This window comes from Microtus ochrogaster, chromosome 6 (genome assembly GCF_000317375.1).
Source record: "Microtus ochrogaster isolate Prairie Vole_2 chromosome 6, MicOch1.0, whole genome shotgun sequence".
Classification (NCBI taxonomy): domain Eukaryota; kingdom Metazoa; phylum Chordata; class Mammalia; order Rodentia; family Cricetidae; genus Microtus; species Microtus ochrogaster.
This window is the reverse complement of record NC_022013.1, coordinates 82,059,222-82,084,399: the sequence shown is the minus strand read 5'-3', so window position 1 is coordinate 82,084,399 and position 25,178 is coordinate 82,059,222. Positions and strand designations below refer to the sequence as shown.

Here is a 25,178-nt window from a genome sequence, read left to right as displayed (position 1 = left end):
TAAGATGGTATCTTAAAGTTGTCTTGATTTGCATTTCCCTGACTGCTAAGGAAGTTGAGCATGACCTTAAGTGTCTTTTTTGGGGCCACTTTCAAACACAATGTTCGGTTCCAGTTTGCAGTTGCGTGGACCATGCCAGTCTGTGACGACATAGCCAGATGCCTGTAACTTCTCAGAACCCCTGGGCTGGCCATGGCCAGTGGGTGGAATAAAGACAATAATGAAAATCCTTTATCAAAGGATTCCCATTTTAATTTCTGGCTATGATCTTCAGGAGGCAGCTTCTAGAGCCTTGAAGGCAAGAGGAGCATGATCCTCCTCTGTGGTGACCTGGCCAGGTGTTCTGTTTGGTATTGTCATCATGCAGGTAACTTCCTGTGACTTTTAGTTGTTCTAGAGGGATTGTATCTTTTGTCTACGTCTGTTTTTGCATCAACCATGACCCCTCTAGCTGGAACCGCAGATCTCCTTGTGAGGTCAAAGTCCTTTCTAGCATGCCTTGCCCTTTTCAACCCCTTCCTCCCAGCCGTCTGTGGTTTTGACCCTGGAGGGTTAATCTTTGAGAATGTGTTCTTTTCTTCATGAGAACATGCCGGGTTGCTTGCAGCTGACTGCTAGAGTTCTGGTTTTCTTTTCCTTTGTCCTCATGCTTCCTGTAGGAAATCCTAGACGCACAGCGCCGTGGGTGAGAACATGTTTCCGGATAGGCAGATCCGGTCGCTTAGCGTGTCAGGAACCAGAGGAGCCAAGATCGTTTTCCACTGGCGTCAATGGGCGGCTCTGCTGTGTCTTGGGGCTACTCCTCCCTCTTTCGGGAACCCCTGGACTTTGTGTGCTGGGAGTTATTTGCCACTTTGACCCTTCCTATCTAGGGACCCAAAGGGGAGGACAGTGACCTACTACTTGTTTTCTGGTTGGGAACTGTAGACCATGGGTGCTGCCAGACCATTTGTCCAAGGTCCACTCTGAGTTCGCTGCTTCATTCATGAGTTTCTGAGAATCAGGGCCGCTAGTGGAGATGGGCGCCATTACTCCGACCCTTCCTTACTGTGCCGTGGACACTGAGAATATCTTTGATGACTGTGGTGACCTCATCCAGCACGTGCATCTCTGTCAATAGGAGCAGCTCTAGGAAGGGAACACTCACAGTCAATTCAGCCTTAAGCACAATCAATTAGGAGTGAAATGTGATTGTACAACCAGTTGGTCATTCACCATCGGGCATGATTCATGGTGCAACTTTCTCTTTTCCCAGAGTGATTTTGAACGTGCCCCCCTCCTTTTTAGCTTAGGTGTTGCAAATTAAGTTTAAGGTGGCCTACAGAAGAAAAAGAAATAGTTCACAAGAGTGGCCTCTAACTTTCAGTAAATAGGACAAAGTGGCAACAAACAGTAATAAAGAAGTAAATGAAACACAAATGGAGTGTGAATTGAGTTGTGTAGCATTAAAAAGTCAAAGTAGCCAGGCGGTGGTGGCGCACACCTTTAATCCCAGCACTTTGGAATCAGAGGCAAATGGATCTCTGAGTTCGAGGCCAGCCTGGTCTACAAGAGCTAGTTCCAGACAGGCTCCAAAGTTACCTGGAAACCTTGTTACAAACAAATAAATAAAAATTAAATGTGAGCAAAAAAATTAGGTGCATAAATCCTTCACACAAATGCTCACTTCGTGTTTATCAAAGTGAATAAATAAGATATAGTTTAGCCATAAAAATTTATAATTTGCTATGTGAGTTCAAGTTGGCCTATAATTTGAAATGAGCACCTTATGGTTTATGTTCACTTTTTCTTTCAGTCTTTGTAGTTCTCAAACAAGAAACGTGCCTTCTATTCTTCTTTGTGTAGCTCTTTATTTAATCCAAGAATACATAGAATGTAGTTTAGAATTACTAACCCATAGGACTATGAAAATAAAGAAAGGCCAAATAGTGCCCAATATTGGTTTACAGTGTGTGTGTGTGTGTGTGTGTGTGTGTGTGTGTGTGTTCCAGCACTGGGAATCACACTGGAGGTCTTGTCCAGTCCATGGTCAAAATCTCTTTGGTTGATTTTTTTTCTTTCCCCCATCTGATAAGTAGTTTCTCCCTTCCAAGTACTAACCAGGTCTGACCCTGCATAGCTTCCCAGATAGCGCAGAGATTGAATGAATTCAGGGTGGTATGGCCCTAGATGTACTTTCTAATCTGAACTATGTTTAGGAAAAACTATCTTGGTTTATTCTGCTATCTTTAGCTAGAAGATTCTCGACTGTGGAAGTTCTTTTTACATACAGATAAGGCTTTTTAAAAAAATATGAGATGGCTAAGCAAAGAGAACCATTAAATATACACGCTACAGAATGCCTTTTTAAAAATAATTGTGTATCCATCACGTCTGAAGAATGGTTTGGATTTATTAACAACTTACGAGTGTCCCCGGTCTTTATTGTTCTCCTAATGACCCGTTAGCTCCACACCCTGTGGGCAATGACTGGATTGGCACACTTTAATTAACGCCACATCATTTTCCTTTATTTAGGATTGCGAGAAATTAACACTTCTCTGGAGGCCCCCAGATAATAAACAGCAATTTTAGTTCCCTAGAGCTGAACCATTCAGAGTCAGTTCTCAGCAAGAGTTTACATGATGTCCCCAAGTGTGCAAATTTGTGTATGGCGTAAGCATCCTTTTGGTGTAAGGGGGGGGGGTTAATGCCTCCTATCAATGGCATCTTTAGTTTTTCATAGCTGGGCTCTGTGCCTTGCTGTCAGTTTTAAATAGCTGGCTGTGTGATTTACATCCCTGCCAGGGATAGAACTTAACAGAGTCTAAGTGTGTGCAATCTGGCATTGTCTTTAGGACTATTCCCCAATTTCTTCACTCTTTCTCCTCTTAATGTTACCTACTTATGTTATCTTGCTTCCCTAGGACATTGTTTTACACATTTAAAAACCCTTTATAGAAGTACCCGAAGTTTATTCATGTTAAGGTTTATGCAAGAGCATATAGGGCAAGTGTTCCTCTTCTCTTCTGGGCACTTTTGAAATAACTAAATTAGCATAAGTGTACCTAAGAGTTATAATTAATAAATAATATAATTTTCACAATTTTGTGCAAAATGTAAACATTGCCACCTTCAACCCCCCAAAGTGCTATTAATATCATGGCAGTAAATCAAGTGTGGTTGGTCACATATCCGGGAGGCCGAGGCGGGAGGATTTTGAGTTCAAGGCAACGGGGACATAATACACTAGATCTTGTCACAAGCAAAACAAAACAAAAGAAAACAAAAGGGACTACCACAAAAACTAAATGTAAAGCTAGTCCTTTATTTTTCCCCCTAGGCTAGGAAGATGGTCTGCTGGTAAAACACTTGAGTTTAGATCCCAAGCTTCTATATAAAATCTAGACAGTATGCATCTATAATCTCAGCACGGGGAGGTGGAAACAGAGGATTCTTGACGTTTGATAAATAGCTAGTCTAGCTGAACCAGTGAGGTCCAGGTTCAGTGAGAGACCCTGTCTCTAAAAGTCAAGATGCACAGTGATTGAGGAAGCTATTGAACATCAACTTCTGGTCTTCACATTCACACACACACACACACACACACACACACACCCCTATTTACATACACCACACACACATACACACAAACACGTACATAGAAGCACATGCAAAAACATACACAGATACACACAGACACAAACATACATAGACACACAAAACATACACACACAGATACACAAAAACATATACACACATACCTGTATACATTCACCATACATATACACACACAGACACACAAATACAAGTGCTGTGGGATAATGCTCTTCTACCCTGTAAAGATTTGTCACTCATATTGGTTTAATAAGACACTGATTGGCCAGTAGCTAGGTAGGAAGCATAGGTGGGGTGACCAGACTAGGAGAATTCTGGAAAGAAGAAAGGTTCAGTCTGCTGTCGCCACCTAGATGCAGAGAAAGCAAGATGAAAATACTGCACTGAGAAAAGGTACCAAGCCATGTGGCTAAGCGTAGATAAGAATTTTGGGTTAAGTTGTAAGACTCAGTTAATAATAAGCCTGAGCTAATAGGCCAAACTGTTTATAATTAATAAAAGCTTCTGTGTGTTTCTTTGGGACTAAACAGCTGTGGGACCAGGTGGGAGAGAAACTTCTGTCTACACACACATATACACACACAGATACACAAACACATACAAGGATGCACAAACACAGACACACAAACATGTACCTACATACACCATATACACACATACACACACACCTACATACATTTACCACACATACACATCACAGACACAAAAACACACACCTATATATGCCAAACACAGAGACACACACAGAGACACACAAATACACACACACATCTACATATGTACAATACACACACATTTCTTTTGACTTATAAAATATAGTAAGGAGAATAATGGTATATGAGTAATAGCATAAATTAAAAATTAAACTTTTAAACAATATTTTATATAACACAATAAATGTTTAATCGATATGACTGAGAAAAGAATTTTTACTGACTTATTTTCCTGCATATTAGCTTAGTAATTTATAAAATGTTAGGTTTTCAACATGGCAGCAACATATCACTAAACCACCTGTGGGCCCTGAGACTGCACTATTGTGGCCCATGTTACCAGTGCCCTGGGCTCTGCTGCTGGTTCCCCAGAAGTAAATGCTGAGCTGGAGTTAGGTTTGCAGTGTTTTTATTAAGGTCCCATGTTTTTAGGTAGGAAGGGAAGGAACAGTTTGGATCTTAAGGAGAAGTCAAATGGGACATAGTTGTGGCAAAGCTCTGTGTACTCCCAAGGGGCGCTCTGGTCCACACATGCTCTACCAGGGATCCTTTATTAGGCTAAATGTCTGTGTCTCCACACTTGTCTTTTATTATGCATTGGATAAGAGCCACTCCAGTGGTTAGGGGGTGATTAGTAGAGTTCTACACTTAGGCTATTTAGAATTTGTCCCATTGTCGAGAGCCACCTCATCTATCTAGCCTGATTGCTGTCTTCTGAAGAGAGCATTAGCAAACAGAATACAGCTAGGTACGTATGATGCTGCATCCCAAACAAGAGTTTGGGTATATTCCAGAAGTGAGGATTGGTTTAATATTAGGGAACCAGGACCCCATTATTGATTGGCTGATCTATATTAATAGAAGTGTGCCTAAGGACACATACCGAAAGGGTGAAACTGAAATAATAAGAAAGATACATCATGTCGACACTAACGAGAAGGAAGCTGGCATATCTCTGTTAATATCAGACAAAATAAGGCATTGCTAGAGGGTCAGGTGAGTCGTGCGTGATGATAGAGGCTCAAACCTCAAGAGATAGCGAGGCGATCGGAAGGTACATTTAAGGAGACAGGCAGGGAGGAGCGTCTCCCACCCACTACCAGCTTAGATAGTTTCTTTCTTTCGAGTGTTGCTATGTAGTAAAAGATAAAGATAAGGATACCACAAAGTTATAAAAAGACATGGTGGAAGCTTTAATGTACGTTATTAACAAGGCCAAATGCTATCAAAAGACAGGAAAAGACAAAACTGGGGAACCAGTGTGAAGACTGTTGCTTTGGTGGAGAGGGAGAGAGGGAGGATCGGTGACACACGGAGGAGGCTGAGGGCGGTGAAACTGCTCCCTGGATGTAGTACTGTGGGTGCTTGTTGTTATACATTTGTACAAGCCCAGTGTGAACGCGCCGAATGCCACCCATTCTACTTTGTTTCTATTGCTTTAGTAGCCTGACAAAAAACAACTCTGGATGAAAAAGTGTTTAATTTAGCTTACAATCCCAGGTTACAGTCCATCATTCTGGAAGCCAAGGCAAAAACATGAAGCATGGTAAAGAACAGAGAAAAATGAATGCACATATGCTTTTTAATGCTCAGCTCTCTCTCTCTGTCCCTCTCCGTCTCTCTGTCTCTCTCTGCATTTATACACCCCAGGATCCACTACCCACAGTGGGGTGGGGTTTCCCACTCAGAGTCCCTAACAGACACGCCTAGAGGCAAATCTGATCTAGACAGTGGGGATTCCAGATTGTGTCAGATTGACAAAACAAACCCCAACACCACCAAACTCTTCACTTAGATGAATAAGATAGAAAACTGTATGTGATATGTCTCCAGGGAATGTGGAAACTCAAAAAATAAATGCAGCGTGCAGATTCTGTAATGGTGTGGAGAACAGCTGACACAATAAATTTACTTCTCAGAAGAGCAAAGGCAGAGGCACGCAGCATTAGGGTTCTCTCTCCATGTCTTGTTTCTCACTGCCGGCCTGGGACGACACTGTTAACTGTTCAGGTCATCTGTGTCTTTGTATGTATTTTATCTGTTTATTTCCCTGGTTGCTAAAAGCATTGCATTAAGATCTCACATGTAGATGTTATAGTCTGCTGTAGTAAGAAGAGAGCCACTTGTTGGTTCTGGCTGCCCAGAACCAAAATAACCACACAGAAACTGTATTAATTAAATCACTGCTTGGCCCATTAGCTCTAGCTTCTTATTGGCTAACTCTTACATATTAATTTAACCCATTTCTATTAATCTGTGCACCTCTATAAGGTTGTGGCCTACCAGCAAAGTTTCAGCACGTCTGTCTCTGGCGTGTCTACATGGCATCTCTCTGCAGTCAAAAAATTCAGAGCTTCTTATTGGCTAACTCTTATACATTAGTTTAACCCATTTCTACTAATCTGTGCATCACCACGAGGTCGTGGCCTACCAGCAAAGTTTCAGCACATCTGTCTCCAGTGACTCCATGGCTTCTCTCTGGCTCCACCTTCCTTCTCCCATGCTATAGGCCAAGCCAGTTTCTTTATTCATTAACCAATAAAAGCAACACATAGACAGAAGGACCTCCCACACCAGTCTGCCTTTTGGACCTGCAAACTTTCACTTCATGTATTATGAGGCAGTATTGGGTGTACAGGATTAAACTGGTTACTGTATCTTTCCAATGAACCCATCTGTTACCATCATGGAAGAGCTCTCCTTATCTCTAGCGCTTGCTTGCTGTCAAGCTGGTCTCTATAACGCTAGCACAACTATTCTCATTCTCTTATTATCCCTGATGCATTTCCCCTGCTCTTGCATTTTAACCGGTTAAGATGTGCACTCTGCTGCTGTTTTTAGCTGGTATAAGAATTAATTAACAAATTAATTTAGAACCCAGAACCCTATTTGTTAGCTTGTTTATTGTCAATTTGACACAAACTAGAGTCAGCTGGGAAGAGGGAAGCTCGAAGGAAGAACTGACTCCATCAGATTGGCCTGAAGCAATGTCTGCCTTGGTTGATGTCAGAGGGTCCCACCCCCTGTGGGCTATGCCATCCTAGGCAGGTGATTTGGGGCTCATAGAGAGCTAGCTGAGCGAGCCAGAGAACAAACCAGCAAGCAGTGTTCCTCTATGGTTCCTGCCTCCTGGTTCCTGTCTTGAGTTCTTTCCTGATTTCCTCCAAAGCTGAACTGTGACCTGGAAGTGTAAAAGAAAGGAACCCTGTAAACCTTCTCCTCCCTAAGTTTCCTTACCTGGAAGTGTAAAAGGAAGGAACCCTGTAAACCTTCTCCTCCCTAAGTTTCTTTTGGGTAGACTGTTTTATCATAGCAACTGAATAAAACTCGAACAGACCTTGAACACGTACTCTACACTGAGCTACACCCCACCAAATATTTTGTTTTCAAAATGTAGTTATTTAGACCTGACGGAGCTACCAATTTATTGGTGTTTAAACTTACTGTCTTCTTTTTCACTTGTCTCATTGAGTCAATGCTATTTTTCTTTTTGATCAACTCTTTAAAACTATTAAATATTATGATTAAAAATATTAAATAAGATTATAACCTATTACCAATAGGTTGGTGTGGTGGTTTGAATAAAAATGCTACATGCTACAATCTATACACCCAGAGAAACAAAGTAACAAGTAGGGTTCAAGTGGGGGACATATGGATCTCCCTAGGAAGGGGAAATAAAATAGACATTGTGGGTGAATGGGTGTGGGGGATGGGAACAGGAGGGCTCAGGCTGGGGGGGAATGGAGGGAGAGAGTACTGGGAGAGACAACTGGATTTGGGGAGCATCTTAGGGGACAAGCTAGAAACCTAGTACAATGAAAAGTCCCAGGAATCTGCAAGGGTGACCCTTGCTAAGACTCCTAGTAATCAAGGGTATGGAGCCTGAACTGGCCATCTTTTGTAACCAGGGAAGACTTCCAGTGCAGGGACTGGGACACCAACCCAGCCACAAAACCTTCAATCTACAATTTGTTCTACCTACAAGTCATGCTGAGGTAAAGGTGATGCAGAAACTGTGGGAATGGCCAACCAGTGACTGGTCCAGCTTGAGACCCACACCATGGGAGAGAGCCTACCTCCGACACTGGCTGGAGGGTCAGGACCCAGGGACTAGGTGGCTCAGAGACCTAGGATAGAACCAAACACAACTGAAAAAAGCCAGTGAAATAATTCCTAATGATACTCTGCTATACTCATAGGTTGACGCCTAGCCCAATTGTCATCAGAGGGCCTTCATTCAGCAACTGAAGGGAAGAGATGCAGAGATTCACAGTCAAACATTAGGCAGAGCTCGGAGAATCCTGCAAAAGAGGGGGAGGAAGGATCGTAGGAGCCAGAGAAGTTAAGGACGTCTCAAGAAAGCCCACAGAATCAACTAATCTGGGGCCTTTAGTTAGGGTTTCTATTGCTATGAAGAGACACCATGATCACGGCACCTCTGATATAGGAAAACGTTTAATTGGACTGGTTTACAGTTTCAGAGGTTTAGGCCATCATCATGATGGTGGGGCATGGCGCATGCAGGCAGACAGTGCTGAAGAAGTAGTTGAGAGTCCTACGTCTGGGCTCGAAGGAAACGGGAAGGAATCTGTCTCACTGAGCGTGTCTTGAGCACATATGAGACCTCAGAGCCCGCCCCCACAGTGATACACTTTCTTCAACAAGACGGCCACACCTCCGAATAGTGCCACTCTCTTGGGGGCAATTTTCTTTCAAACCACCACACCTGGGCTCAGAGGGTCCCACAGAGACTGAACCAGGGAACCTACATGAGACTAACCTAAGTTCCCTGAATATATGTTATAGTCATGTAGCTTGGTTTCTTGTGGGACTCCTAACAGTAAGAGCAGGGGCTGTCTTTGACTCATTTGCTTGCTTTTGGGATGCTTTCCCTCATACTGGGTTGCCTCATCCAGCCTTAATATGAAGGAAGGTGCCTAGTCTTACTGCAGCTTGATATGCCATGTTTGGTTGCTATCCTTGGGAAGCTTGCTCTCTTCTAGAGAGAAATGGAGAAGTGAATTGGAGGTGGGGTGGGGGGACTGGGAGGAGAGGAGGAGGGGAAACTGCTGTGAAGATGTCTTTAAAAAAAATAAGAAATATAAACAAGGCAAGCTAGGGCAAACTTTGTATCTGTGTACTTAAGCAGCAGATTCCACAAAAGAATATGATGAGCGGACACTTCAGTAAGAAAAATCATGGCCCCCATAGGCTCGCAGGGAGTGGCACTATCAGGAGGCTGGGTCTTGTTGGAGTAGGTGTGGCTCTGTTGGGGGAAGTGCATCACTTGGGGGAGGCTTTGAGGTCTCAAATGATCAAGCCAGGTTTAGTGTGACATTCACTTATGCTGCCTGTGGATCAAGATATAGGACCCTCAGCCCCCTCTCCAGCATCATGTCTGCCTGCATGCTGCCATGTTTCCCACTGTGATGACAGTGGACTAAACCTCTGAACTGCAAGTCAGCCTGAACTAAATGTTTTCCTTTATAGGAGTTGCTGTGGCCATGGTGTCTCTTCACGGCCATAGAAACCTTAGGACATTTGGTTAGTTCGTTGTTCTGTTATTTTTTTGGTGGTCATCAGACCGGAATGTCAGTGGGTCAGGGGTTGAGAAACCCCACTTAATCTCCAGCTCCTCTACACTGACAGTTAACACAGGGTTGGTTAGGCTCAGCTTGTTTGGGGGAAGAAGACAGAGTTTCTCCCAGGTGGCTCATGTTGTCATCCTGTTTTAGCATGATACAAGACAACAGTGTCCCAGGCACAGATGCTCAGAATGACAACGAGGCGTGGGTGTCTCAGCCTGTTCCATCCGTCCCAGAGCTTCTTATTATCTAACCATGCCAGCATTCTCGGTGACAGCTGCTTACGTCCGTTATGCCATTAAAGGCTGAAAAATGTCGACTTCTTCCACCTGTTTCCTGACTAGCTGTAGTTCTTCCCTAAGAAGAAACATTTGCTATCCATTATTATTTTTAAATTTAAAATATTTATTTACGTTCATTTATTTGAGACAAAGTATCACTATGTAGCCCTGGCTGGCCTGGAACTATGTAGACCAGGCTGGACTTGAACTCATAGAGATCTGCCTGCCTTTGCTTCCTGAGTTCCGAGATTAAAGGCATGCATTGCCATGCCTGGCAATTTTTAAAAATCATATATATAAATTGGTATTTTTCTTACATGTATGTCTGTGTACCAAGTGTGTGTTGGTGTTCGCAGAAGCCAGAGAGGGTAATAGATCCCCTGGAACTGGAGTTTTAGACAGTTGTGAGCTGCCTGCGGGTGCTGAGCATTGAACTCAGGTGCTCTGTGATACAGCCCTCTTAACCACTGAGCCATCTCTCCAGCCCTTATCAATTATTTAATTACCCTGAAATACAGTCCATGCAGGAAAGCCAGGGTAAAGGCACAGTTCTTTGCTTTTTTATAAATTTTCAATATCCCCAGTCATTTAAAAATGTACCTTAAATATACTTTGTAGGTGTTTTGCAAAGCAATAGCAGCAACTACCCAGTGAGACAAGAAGCCAGAGCTTGTGCTAAACCAGGCAGTTTTAAGCAAACCCACAGGTTTGTTGGGAGGGAACTGGTCCTAGGGGGCAGCAGAGACCACCAGTTGCTGCAGTGGGAGACGCTTGGGTTTTCTTACCTTCCAACATTAGTTACCACTGATTTGAGCTAACTAGAATCTCCACTGATCTAGCGTTCTGTATTCCTGTGACCTCTATAGAATACCCCTGGGTCCTTGCTACAGGAGCCTGTGTGGTGGGAAGGGGTGGAATCTCCCAGGGATCCCCATGGGAACCCTGTAGTCCCCATGGGAAATCTGGTCTGCAACAAGAAGGCAGCATAAATTAGCCCAAGTCTTTGGGAACATTCACCACATGGTAAAAGTGATTCCTGACCCTTTAAGCCAGCAGTTCTCCACTTGTGGGCCGAAACCCCTAGACCCCTTAGGGGTTGCATATCGGATCTTTACATTACAATTCATAACAGTAACAAAATTACAGTTATGAGGTAGCATAATGAAATAATTTTATGGTTGGGGAGTCACCAGAACACGAGGAACTGTATTAAAGGATTGCAGCTTCGGAAGGTTGAGAGCCGCTGCTTGAAGCAGGGCCAACACAGTATCTTCATAGCTTGATATCATTTGAGACAAAGTTTGATTCTGCTATGGATGCCAACGTGACGAAGCCCCATTTCCCCATCCACAGAACGTGGCTGGTGGTGGGCATCACACAGGGCAGATGCACCAACAACAGGTGGTCCGAGGAGAGCCCCAGTTTTGTTTTCTTGAGACAAGGTCTCACTCTGTGCCACTGGCTTGCCTGGATTTGCTATGCGTAGACTAGGCTGGATTTAAACTCATGAAGAGCCTCCTGCCTCTGCCTCCTGAGTACTGGGTTTAAAGAGGCTATGCACCACGATGGCTGGCCACTTTCATTCCTCTTACAATCAAATCAAATCAAATCAAATCAAATCAAAACAACAACAACAACAAAAAATCAAATCTTCAAATAAAGCTGGCAGTTAAAGGGAACACACCATGCTTCTGTTTCCGACACCTATCACCCAGAGGTCCCCTGGGGGGTTTATGATGCTAGTGGTAGAGCTAATGGTTTCCATGATGCTTGGCAAAGTGGCCCTGACTGTCTGCTCTCATGGTGCCAATTTCCAGAGCGGAAGGCAAGGCTGGCTGCCGGGAGTGCTCATACACTGACCGCCCGAGCGTGCAAGTGGAAGGGCTCTGGAGGCGGTAGTTGGGATGCTGCCTTCCTACACCACAGAAACCAATCCTGGGCTAATGGTTCAAGGACAGCTCTGGGACAATTAGGATCTGCCCTCTTGGGAATTTGGGCTGAGAAACAAAGGAACCCCTTGCCACTTAGTGGAAAGAGTTGGCACTGGAGAGGCCGCGATGGACCAATAGGGAGTCCAAGTTGTGCTGGGGCAAAGGTCATGAGTGTCTCAGGGACTGGCTGAGAGCAGAACTGGGCGAGGTGATTGGTCCAGGCCAAGGGTAGCTGATGGAGGAGCAGTGGCATTAGGACCCACGTGTCCTCCTAGGTCCCTGGAGCTGTGCTTCACCATCTGAATAACCCACCTTCTGAGTTTTGGAGGCCCAGCACCCTGAAGTCTCTGGTCCCTGACTTCCTATTCTTAGGCCTACCTTTGTTTACCCCAGCTTTTTGCCCACACATGCGCATGACTAGCCTAGAGGACACCATCAAGCTGCAGTAATTTAAACATTGTAGCCTTAGGCTCTCTCTGTAAAGGGAGGGGCTAAAACCTCCTTGACTGGGACAGGCTTGACACAGCTATTTGCTTTAATAGTAGAATAAATCATACATAATTGTGTGTCACTTCTTGCTCTGCTTTTTTCTTGGGACCCCATGGCCTGGAATAAGGCAGTCCCTGTGTCATGGGGACACACAAACAGCCCACAGAAAGTCCCACTGAGGAGTTGAAGGGTCTGACTCACGACATGTGTGAGCCATCTTGGTTCTACATTCTGCTACTCTCCTCACGCCGTCCACTGACTTCAGCCTCTCTCCTCCCCGATATTTTCTCAAAGCTGCGGTGCCTTGAAAAGCTCTCCAGGCCAGCCATAGTCACCCCGAAATTTATTCCCCTTGGAAACTGTGAGATAATAAATGTTTGCTGTTCTAGACCATTAGGTTTGGGATAATTGGTTAGTATACTTGATAAATCATACATATGTGGCTCGGTCTCATGGAAGATTTATGGTTGCTAACTCAAAGGCCCCCAGATGCTGCCTCCTGGAATTAGGTCTCTCGTTTCCTCTCAATTTTAGTCTCTCTCCCTGCTCCATCCCTCCCACCTCTCCACTGCCTCTTTCTGCTCTTCCCTAGTGGCTTGGATGTCTGTTTCCAAGAGAAAGCCAAAGCTATCGGAGTTCCCAGGCTCTGTTCTCATGCCTCCCTTCCCACAGAATCTGTCTTCATATCTGCAGCCTGCCATGCTCCTGGCAGAGGCCAGCCTCTCCTGCTATGCTCTGGGTATAGCCCCTTCTTGCTTCTTCTAGCATCTCCTTCCTGGGATCCAACCCTCCCACCAAAGTTTTCAGGAGGAAAGGTTACTATCCTGTGTTGAATTTGCTACTTGCAGCTCAAATGCAAAGGGGACTAGGAGTTAGCATTGGACGAGTGGCATCATGGCCCCAGGGATCCTGGCTCATGGTTTACCCTGAAACTCTGCCTGGAGCGACAGTAAGGAGAGGCACGAACACATACATCATTTTCATGAAACTCTGTTGTGAAAGGAAAAGTAGAGGCCAGATATGATGGCTCACATCTATCCCTTGGATGCCAAGGCTGCAGGATTATCTATGTTTTAAGCCCAGTCTGAGCCATACAGTGGGTTCCAGATCAGCCTGGACAACAGAGTAAAGCCAAATCAAGTGCCAGTGATGGTAGTGGTGGAATGATACAGGAATGTCTGTGACCACTGGGCATCGGGGACCAGACGCAGGGAAGTGTGACCGTGAGAGGTCCAGCAAGAAAAAACTCTGGGCTCCTGTGATCAGCCTGATATTGCAGGTGGCATCTGTAAAGGACCTGGGACTATAAGACACCCCAGCTCCTGTTTCTGTGACCTTTTCTGAACCAAAGTACTCCCAGCTTTGTGCCTCGTCTTTCCTAGCAAGTGGTTTCCTTCCGGAGGAAATGACAGCATCTCCCTATTTCCCTAGACTGCGAATTCTGAACTGCCCCAGAGTGTGGGAAGTGAGGTCAGGGTTATCACCATGCTGAGAGATGTGGGGAGCTATCCTTGCTTGTCTCTGTTCACAGCCTGCTCTGCTTCTGACCCCAGATCTGGGGTTCCCCTCACATTGCCTGATTCTCCAATGCCAGCTGTGTGTCTTGTATTTTGTCAGATTCTTCAGGCCCTCTGAGGTGAAGGTTCAAACCCACAAGGCTGCTCCATCTTTAGATCTCATTGCCCACTCCTGTTCAACTTGGTCAAATTTAAGAAAACTATCTTAAGAGACAAGGTCTTGTCTTGCTAGACAGCCCAGATTGGGCTCAAACGCCAAACGCATTTGCCTCAGCCTCCCAAGTAAAGGAATCGCATTACTTGAAGTGTGCCGCCATTCCCTGTACAACTTGGTCACAAGTCAGGATTCATAAGACACTCAACTGTGGGAGCCCACGTGTGACTCAGTTTCCATCTGGAATCATTTCTGACTTAAAGAAGTCTTTGAGTGCCGGGCAGTGGTGGCACACGCCTTTAATCCCAGCACTCGGGAGGCAGAGGCAGGCGGATCTCTGTGAGTTCGAGACCAGCCTGGTCTACAAGAGCTAGTTCCAGGACAGGCTACAAAACCAGAGAGAAACCCTGTCTCGAAAAATCAAAATAAATAAATAAATAAAAAAGAAGTCTTTGAGTTCAACCTTGTTTACCTGCTCTGCTTTTTCCAGTAACCTTGAAGGCTATGAGTAACATCTGTGTTAGCCCATAGAAAGAGCATTTTTGCCCAGATGAAAGAGCACATTTTTCTATTAAGATTTGGGCTGGTGTATGCCAACCAGAGGCACTCCTCGTTAGTCATGAGAAGCTTCCTAGTTGAATGAGACAATGCCCTTGTTTGAGCTTCCTCTCAAGGACAGTGCAGGGAGGTGGTTGGCTGACTGTGTTGCTCTTTTTCTGCCTTTTGCCGGTAGCATATAAGCTGGTTGAGAAATAAACTCGGGGCTGTTTGGTATTGACCTTCAGTCCTCCTGGTCTTTCCTATGTTTCTGTCTTCATTTCTCTTAATCTAACTTTTCCTCAGCCCCAGTACCCCCTCCCAGGGAACCCCTAGCTGATTTCTGCCAGAGCAGACTCCGACACTCAACTCCTCATTGACTTGAAAAGATGATCTGACTTGACTCGGGTTAGCTTTACTTACCAGGGTGCCCACTTAGTGGAGAAGAATACAACTCATACGTAACATTTTCGAACACGTGCAAGGGGCTGAGTGTGTGGGGAAGGGGCTGGAGCTCCCAAACCCTCTCTAGATATACCACCTTCCTATCATGACACACAGTCCACGGCCTGGAGGCTTTCCAACCACATCATTGAAGTTATAATGTAACCAGGATGGAGATTAATTCAATCCAGTACTTTCCTTCCTAGGGGATAGGATCCTAATGCAAGTTCCAGGTTCCTGGCAGCCTCTTTGATTTTTATTTGTTTGTTTAGTTTTATTTTTTTTTTAGTGTTTTTCTTTTTCTTTTTGTGACTACTCCTGATCTAGAAGCCCACCCAGAGGCAACTTATTAAAAGCAAAGATGTGTTACCACCCAGGAAATTCCAAGGGATTTAGGAGCTCTGTGTTAGGAACTTGTATCAAAGACTTGCTATCGGCATAAAAGATTCTTCTACTGTCCCTAATTGCTTGGGAAATTCCAGGGGTTTTAGAAACTGTGTGTCAAAAGAAAGAAAAGAAGGAAAGGAGGAAGGGAGGGAAGGAAGAGCGAGAGAAACACACACACACACACACACACACACACACACACACACAGATAGAGATATTTTATTTGTACAGTACTATGTACAAAGTTTATATGTACAGTAACATGCAAGAAGCCAGGCCACATCTCTTTCTCTTTACCTATCTCCCATCACCCATTGCCTCTTGGGAACTAGTCTCCCCCTTGTTCAACCCTGCTGCCACTGCCAATTTAGGCTGCCTCCAGCTCTTGCCTGGTTCCCAGAGCTTCCTTATAACTACGAGGAAACGTCCTTGCCAAGGAACAGCCATCAGGGCCTCTTGGTGTCTCTTCATCTGTGGCTCCTCTGTTGCTCTGCAGTGCATCATGGTATTTTCCTGGTGCCATGTGCAGGGTCTTCCTCACTGCCATACTGAGTGCAGGGTCTCCCTCACTGCCATGCTGTGTGCAGGATTTTTTTCATGTTCATGTTGTATGCAGGATTCATGCTGTATTCAGGATCTTTCTTACTGTCATGCCGTGTGCGGGGGCCTTCACTGCTATGCCGTGTGGAGGGGCCTTCACTGCCATGCTGTGTGCAGATCTTTTTCATTGTCATTGCTAGCATTCCCCCTGCTACCCACCCAGCTCACTTGCTTGCTTCTCAGTGCATTTCCCCCAAATCCCTACACTTCAGCCCTTTAATAACTGGAATGCCACCTCTTTTTGAATACCTCCTCTTCAACCTCTAATCCATCACTCCGCCCTTAAGTGCTACCCCATCTTGCCATGGCCCTGAAGTTTGGTACGGACAGGCTACATTTATGGCAAATAAGGGATACTTTATTCCTCTTCCTATAGCGTGAGTTCTATTTGGTCTTAATAATAAAAAAACCAGAGCCAGATATTAGAAGGTGAAAGCTGAAAGATCAGAGAAGCAGAGCAGTCAGTCACTAGGTAGGTTCTTACCTCTACAAAATCTTCAGATGGAAAAAGGGGCTGAGCTCCTATCTCCTCCCGCCTTATATTCCTCTCTCCACCCAGCCATATCCCTTCCTGTCTCCACCTCCCTAGTGCTGAGATTAAAGGCGTGAGATCCCAACTGCTGGGATCAAAGGTGTGAGCTCCCTTTCTCTTTTAGATTGGTTAAATTTCAAGTAGCCCAGTGTGGCCTTGAACTCCTGAGCTTCCTGCTTCCTCCTCTCAAGTGCTGGGATTAAAGATGTGTGCTTCCACTGCCTGGGCTCTATGGTTAACTAGTGGCTAGCTCTACCATCTCGTCTTCAGGCAAGCTGTATGTGTTGGAGCACAAACTAAGTATCACCATACCTGCCCATCTGTATCCTCTGCCCTCTTAGTGATTTTGTGGATGGTGCATCCCATCTCTGCCTGTTATTCAGATGCCTTGGAAATTGTAGGTCTAAGTAGTGAGAAGGTAACAAAATATCAAATCAGAAGGCTTGGCCTCAAATTGGCTACCTGAGTGATTTTGGGCGAGTCTGGCTATGGGCTTGCCGTGAGTCTGATCAGCCAATCAATATAAAAGCTCTGTGTAGATCTAGTTTATTCCAATGAATGGTGTACCACCCTCTCCCTTAGCCACAGTGGTTCAGCAGAACCTGCATTGGCCACTGGAGGGCAATCTTAGCTAGTCTCCCAGCTGGGCTTGATTGGATCCCCTTTTGCCAGGGATGAGGGTCTGAAGTATAGCCCCAAGGTGCCATGAGTGATCTGACAGACCTGGTGAGGGATATGCCCCAATATTGTCACTTGGTCAGCTTTCTCTTTTCTTTGGTGTGGCTAGAGAAGGTTCTGCGCATAGCCCCAGAAGCCTGCTGCATAATGAGCCATTTGATGTCCTGGGCAGAGGAGAAGCCGGCCTTGTACTCAGATCATCACACGCCTTCTGTTATGTAATATTTGTCTTCCTCCCTCCCTCATACCCTTCTCCCGCCTTTGTCCTTTCCTCCCCAAACCCTCGACTTCAGTATTATGTCATCCAGTCTGGTATCAAATTCACTCTGTAACTCAGGCTGCTTTAGCCTCTCCTGAGTGCTGACATCCCAAGTGTGAGTCACAATGCCCAACTCTATTTAGATTTTGTTTGGAGATACATTGCACACGACACAGGCACCATCATTTTCAGGCATGTATTTAAGGCATAGCTTTTAGTTGTCCAACCATCACCTCTTGCTAAGTCTATCACCATAAAAAGAAGCTGTGGACCTTGTCGCAGTCAGTCCCAATCTCCCGTCTTCCCGGTTCCCGGCTGTCACTTTCTGTCTCTACGGCTTTGTCAGCCTTGGAAGTCTCACCTCACTGGACATGATGGTAAATCTTAATGTCAGCTTGTCTGGAGTGAGGAGTGCCTAAGAGATGAATAAAGCATTTTAGGGTGTGTGAAGGCATTCCTAGAGACTGCTAACTAAAGGGGAAAAAAGCCTGCCTTGAATATGGATGGCACCATCCTGCAGGCTGGAAGCCCAGGAATGGGATGGACAAAAGGGAGAGCCATTCTTGCTCTGGGACTGTCATGATGGAAGCTGCTCTGCTGCCAGGCTCCCCCTGCCATAAGGGATGAAAACTTTGAAACTTGATAGTTAGATGTTTCATTACAGTGACTCCGAGAGTGACATGTCTTTGGTGATTAGCTTTGTTTAATTTGCATAAAGTTTTCATGCATGCAGCAGTATTTCACTCTTGGGAGGATGGAATTCAGGGTCTTGATGGGTCTTGCACTGTGAGCTCCCCTTGCCTCCTGACAGCCATTGGGTCTTGTTGGGTCATCTGGGCTAGCCTTGAGCTCGTGAACCTTCTGCCTTTGCCTCCCAAGTGCTGAGACCCCAAGGTTATGTGATACCACACCTGGGCACTGCACACATTTTATGACTAAATATTATTCTGTTCTCTGGATGTTCTGCATTTTGTTTATCTGCTCACCCATTGATGGGTGTCTGCTTCTTTCTACCCTTCGGCTGTTGTGAGAACTCTTAGCTGTACAAGCATCCGTAGATAAGGTTTGAGCAGACATATAATTTCTCTTCTCTTTCAGTTCTTGCTAACTGTGAAGTGCTGCTGGGAGGGTTACCATGCAACTCCACGTCTGGCATTTTGCAAAACTGCCAGACTGTTTCCCAAAACATCTGTATCGGTTTCCATTTCTGCCAGCCACATATGAGAACCCCAAAATGTTCTTGACACAGAGTCCAACCCTTGCTTCCTTTAGCATTCTAAACACAGGAGGCTCAGGGGACGAATCTGCCAGCTTTTACCCATCCCTTTTCCAGTGCTACAGTTATGCAAGACAACAAGCTTTGCAAATTTTAATTGCCCAAGTAGCGTACTTGGGCCCTTGGGTGCAACCAGGGTGATACATCTTTCTCGTTGAGGGGGTACTTCTGCCTGACTTCCTGTAGTCATGAGGGGCTTGCCTTTGGGTAAGGTTCAGGGGCTGACTTGGCTGCTATGCACTTGGGCTGTTTGCCAAGAGGTGTTCTTATTAAGTAGGGGATGCCAGGCAGGTGTCTGCACAGACTCTTTGCCTCTGTAATAGATCCTGAGGTTTCCTGGCAGGGAGCTGGCTCTGGCTCCTGCAGCTGTCTCAGGCATGAAGTAGGGAAGACATCTGTCCAGATGGGCAGAGGCTGTGGGGGACAGGCTGCCTCCTCCTTGGTGCCTGGCTGGATCGCAGGTAGACACTGGCTGTCTGATCGAGAGGGACTGGTGAACAAGGCCTCCCTCCTCCGCTCGCCGCTCGTTTTGTGACTGGGCAAGCGAGGGCTCTATTTGCAGCCGCTCAGACCTGCCTACATGATGAGGAAGGGCTTGTTGGTGTAGTATCTGGATCAGAAGTGAGGCAGTTTAGGAAGGAAGGTTAGATCGCAAACCCCGAAGGAGCTCCCTCACGGGGAAGCAAAATTACCAGCTGAGCTGTTTCTGTATTTGGAGGAGGAAGGGCTTGCTCATTTCTGTCAGTCTGGGAAGAACGGTTTGGTGAAGCATAGGGAAGAAGCAGACAGAGAAACATTTCCTTGAGGTCTTTATTAATTAACAAGTGACCCTGCCTGGGGTTGCCGGTTCTCTTGTGTCTGGCTTAGAGCTATTCAGATACTGGACATCTTGATCTGTGGTTGTTTCTTCGTGCAGCAAACATTTAACTGAGTTTCTGGGAGTGTCCTTGGATCTAGGGATTAAATGACAAATAAAACCAGCCCTGATACGTGTCCTTGTGGGATGCCAAGTCCGATAGGGCAGAGGGGCTTTAATTCCCTGGTTGTAGGAGTCTGTGCTGGGCAGGGCCTTGCATACTCATCTGATAGCATAAAAGGGGGCGGTGGCTAAATCTGAGGGATGGGGTTGAGAAAAACCTTTCCTGGGGCACAGGTGTGAAAGACGAGCGAGGGCAGAGCAGAACATTTCAGTTGGCAGCAACAACACGTGCAAAGCCCTGAGGAGGGGCAAGTATGACGTCCCATAAACAGAAAGCAAGCCTTCCGGGGCAGAACGTGAAGCCAGGCGGCTAAGTCAACAAGGCCAATGTACGCAGGCTCCCACTAGCCACACAGAAGCCCCATTCCCTTTGAAGCTGGCTGGTGACGTCAGACCTGGGCTCCGAAAGACCACATTCTTCCTTGTGCCTCATGATGAACTTCAGACACTTAGGCGACTGAGTGAGAAACAAGAATAAGCCTTCCCCCAACTACACACTCAGAGGTGCTGGGCTTCTAGAATCTTCAGTGTTCCAGGCAACTTCAAGGGATGGGGTGGAGCCAGGGTTCTGGTTTGAAGAAAGGCTGGGTCGATGTGTGCACAGATGAAAATCTAGCTGTGAACGCTCAGTGAGCTGAGGAGCGAGAGAGGGCTGATTCAAAGGAAAGGAGTTTTGAGGGGATAAAGGGAGACTCCCAAGGCCTAGGGGGAGCAGATTCTTCAGATAACTGACTTGAGCCTCTGAAGGTCATTCCGACCTTGTATTTCTGAGGAATCCTTAGAAACCAAGTTCTTTTCTTTTCCATGCTTTGGGAGGTGACTGTGCTTTCTGCTCACTCGGAAGCACCCAGCTCAGGGCTGAATACACGGCTTCCTTCAGCATGAAGGCGAAGAGTTGCAGACCACCTGGTTCAGAGTCCGGCATGAACCCTGTATTAGAATCATCTGTGGGGCAATGGTCTAAAGACTGTGGATTCTTGCGTCTTACCCCAGATCTACTGAATCATGATTATTTTATATTGTGTTTTATTTCATTTTAGAGATAGGGTCTCATGCAACACAGCCTGGCTTTTAACTCACTATGTAATCTAGGAGGGACTTGGACTTCTTATCTTCCTGTCTCTTCCTCTGAATGCAGATTCCCCTGTTATATGGCAAATCTTCTACCCACTGAGACATCTTTCAGTGCCCCCAGAACTCCCTCAGAGATAGTGGCGATCAGAGAGCCTGTGCTGTAAGAAGTGGTCCAGAGGATTCTTGTCATGCTGTATTAGTTGCCTGTGTCTTCTGTAACAGATAAAAATACGTGTAGGAACTGAAAAGAGCAGACGTTGGGGCTGGAGAGATGGCTCAGAGGTTAAGAGCAATGGCTATTTTGCCAAAGGGCTTGGGTTTGATTTCTAGCACCCACACAGAAGCTAACAGCTGTCTGTAACTCCAGTTACAGAGGACTCTGGTACCCTCTTCTGACCTCCAAGGATACTGCATACCTGTACTGCACAGGCGCACATGCAGGCAAAGCACCATGCATAATAAAAATAAAAAGAATGGAGGATTATCCTCTTTATGTTCCAAAGACACACAGCCTTAAGTTATTTCCACTAGAATAAAACCAAGGTACAGACAGGGCCAGTCCTCGCAGAGGCTCAGGGGAAGGACCCAGACGCTTCCCTATCCAGCTTCTGGTGACTTCTGAATCGTTTGTGAACAGCAGGAGAAGGCGGGGCAGATTTACCTGTACCTTGAATACATATTTGATCCTGTTTATGACTCATGTGTCTTTGGAGCAGGGCCTCAGGTGAAAAGCTGACACGCTCCACCTCCCTGTCTGCTGCCTTATAGGGAGCAGCCCCATAGGGCAGATGTCTAAGAGGACACAGAAGCCCTGCCTTCCTGTGCATCCCACAGAGCTCACAGCCAGGCCATGGCAGCCCTGGCAGCTGGAGTATCCAAGCAACGTGCAGCTGCTAATGGGCTTGGCTCTAACCAGAATGCTGTGAAGTATTTAGGCCAAGACTTTGAGACCCTGAGAAAACAATGCTTGAACTCAGGGATCCTATTTAAAGATCCAGAGTTTCCAGCGTGTCCATCAGCTTTGGGCTACAGGGATCTCGGGCCCGGCTCCCCCCAAACTCAAGGCATCGTATGGAAGCGACCCACGGTAAGGCACAGTTGACTGTCACACAGAGTGGAGGGCTGTCACATCTGGCCAAGAGCTGAAGTAAGTGGCGGTGGTAGATTTCATTTTCAGATCCCATAGTTCGATTCCGCCTTGCTTTCTAAAATTGTTTCTAAGGAAGAACATACACAGGTTTGGAGCCGGACAAGGTAGATCTCAACAGCAGCTCTGCTGATGTGGCCTTGGGCAGGAGGTTTAATCTCTCCGAGCTTCAGTTTTTCTGCCCTTAAAATGGCACTGTGGGAAACATTGTGTGCCAGTCTTGTTTGGGAACTAGAAGTTAATCTTGGAGGGTAATTGCCCTGCGTGTAAGAGGCACAGGACATATGGTATTTAGGATTTCATAGTGCCCCCAGGCCAGCACACAGGGGAACAAGCCAAGGTTAGATACAGTCAGTTGTGGGCAACTGTGATAGCATCACTGCTGAGAGACATAGGGTTGCTGAGGGTCATGGAAGGTTCCATTAGGGCTGGAGAATGGAGAGAGGAGTGGGTGTGGTCACACTGTGGTCTTCATTTGCGTTCTCCTGATGATTATGGAGGCTGTACCTATTCATCTTTGCCCTTATCCATCATTGGCGTAGGCTTTAGAGAGATCCCGTTCAAGCCCTTTGCCTATTTCTCAATGATTCTGTTAGCTTTTTTTTTTGTTTCTTTGTTTGCCTTGCTACTTTTGAGAATAACTCTTTATTTAGTTTGGGAACTACCAATTTTTTCAAACCTAGCAATTCTACAAAAATGAAGGTGTTTTATTTCCTCGTCCACATCCTTACAGCCATCTTCTTACTTCACTTCCCCAGTTCCCCGCACAAGGAGCAATAGGTCCCATTTCTCTGTGAGTTGGGCTCATTTCACTTAAAATGATGATTTTTTTTGCTTCTGTTCATTTTTTTCTACCAATGACATGATTTTCGTCTTCTCTATGAATGATACTCCATTGCACACACACACATATACTTCCCCTGCATAAATATACAATATTTTTTATTCATCCATCTGGGCATGAGTAGCTTGGCTGATTCCCTATCATAGCAATTGGGATTAATGCTACAAAAAATGTGGATGTTCAGATGACCCTATCTTAGTTCTGGTTCTTTCGGATATACAACCAGGAGGGCTATGGTTGTTTTGTTTCTGCCTATTCTTAAGCTTCTAAGTAGGAGACCCACCCAGGCTCTTGTCCCAAGGAATGGAAGACACATTTGTCTAGATGAAGGCTGTAAGATCAGACCTGGGCTCTCAGGAAGAACTTGCTGTTGGAAGGGCGAAATCTCCTAGGGCTTTTCTGTTTCTGTGGGGTAAGAGCAGCAGCCCACCCACAAAGACAGCGGCTGGTCATGCTGGTCTCTGGTGCTCTTAGCTCTTTGCCTCACCATCTGGGCTCAGTGTCTATCCCAAGCCCCTGCGAAGCGCATAGTGCCCAGTGTGAACAGACTTAGTGCAGCCTGTTCAAGATTCTTTTCTGTCTGGAGTGTCCCCCACCCCTGGCAATTAAGCCATTTATTGATCTGAAGGAGAAATATAAAGTCAGGAGTGAAGCCATGCCAGGCTGATAATAAGAACCCCAGTTGAGAGACATATGGAAGGGTTGGATTGTTGGAAGGTTAATGGATGGTAGAAGGCTCTATTTGGAGCTTCCGTTCTTTCTCCAGCTGCTACCTCTTAGATTCGTGGCTTTGGAGTTTCCAGTTCAGTCATGGTTTGCTGTACACTTGTCCTGGGCTGGGAGGTACCTCAAAGAGCTTTCACTAGTTAAGGGGGGCAGAAAATAGGCAGACAGGCAGACAACTGGGAGACACTGGAGCAGAGAAGAACATGGGCTTGGGTGTCAGGTTCTGGTCCCTTGTCTATCACTCAGTAGCGAAGTGACTGCGGGTAAGCTACTAACCTCTCTGAGACCCCGTTTCCTTATGCATGAAGTGAGAATAATAGTATTACCCACCTCCTTGGGTTATGAGGCAATCTGGATGAAAGAATACATAAATGCTTAGGAAGTGAGCTATCTCTAGATAGCATTACAAGACAGACTGACCGGAGAGAAAACTATTCAATGAACAACATGGATGGGAGCTGGGGCGGAAACAGTAATGCTTGACTGTGGAATTGGACGGGAAAATTATGAACGACGATTAAGTGGGGATTGGTGGAGAGAGAGGTCAGAGGTGAGATCAAGGAGAAGGCTTGGGTGTGAGCCAAGGCACTGGGCTGTGGATGAGCATGCAAGAAAGAGTGTCCAGAGAAGGCTGTGCTCCATGGTCGTTAGAACAGGTAAAACATGGTGGGAAACAGGCGAAGCCAGAAACATCGTGGACCAGATGGTGGAAGGTCAGAAGTGCTGAGCTGTGGGATGTGGTGATGGAGTGAGGGAAAGGGCATCATGGGGCTTCTTGACAGGACAATTCAGAGCCCTTCAAATGCCAAGTCTTCCAGTGACAGTGTCCTGGAGAGGAATCTTTCTGAGTAGCCATCACTTCTGAGAGAGTGTGGGCTTTTACAGCACTTCCGACCCTGGGTACCTTACAGAAAATAAGGACTACTGTTTCCTGACTTTCTGTTTTTCCAGGGCTGGTGGAAGGCTTGGGTAGTTTATGTTAAGGAATGCTTGGGGCCATCTCTTGATGGCCAGGAAGCATCATCCTGAACACACGTGACTGGTGCTAAAGAAGAAAAAAAAATAGCAGTTCAAAGATGTAGGCAGATGGGGGCTGCCTTTCTTCTGCAGGGTCTCCATCTTTTAAGTCTCTCCAGCTGCCCGTCTCTTCTATCTCTGCTTTGAGGTTTAGTGGGGGAGAGGGCACACAGTAAGTTCTTGTGTCCTGCAGGGGTCTTATCTCCCTGTGAATTGTAAAATGAGGACTTTATGTGACCCTTGAAGATCCATGTAATACATCAGTCATGGCTATTTTGGGAGGGTGGGGGACATTTTGCATTATAATTAGTGAATAACAAATATTTTTTTAAAATATTTATTTATTTATTATGTATACAATATTCAGTCTGTGTGTATGTCTGCAGGCCAGAAGAGGGCACCAGACCC

General features: G+C 45.8%; 1 protein-coding gene across 1 annotated transcript in view; it reads left to right on the top strand.

The window, feature by feature from the left end:
- The first annotated feature begins 21,886 nt into the window (after positions 1–21,886).
- Capn8 (calpain 8) overlaps positions 21,887–25,178 on the top strand; it is a 73,201-nt gene continuing 69,909 nt past the window's right edge. The window contains exon 1 of the mRNA XM_005348931.1: positions 21,887–22,123. Coding sequence (XP_005348988.1) covers positions 21,887–22,123 — 237 coding nt within the window. The remainder of the gene's footprint in view (positions 22,124–25,178) is intronic.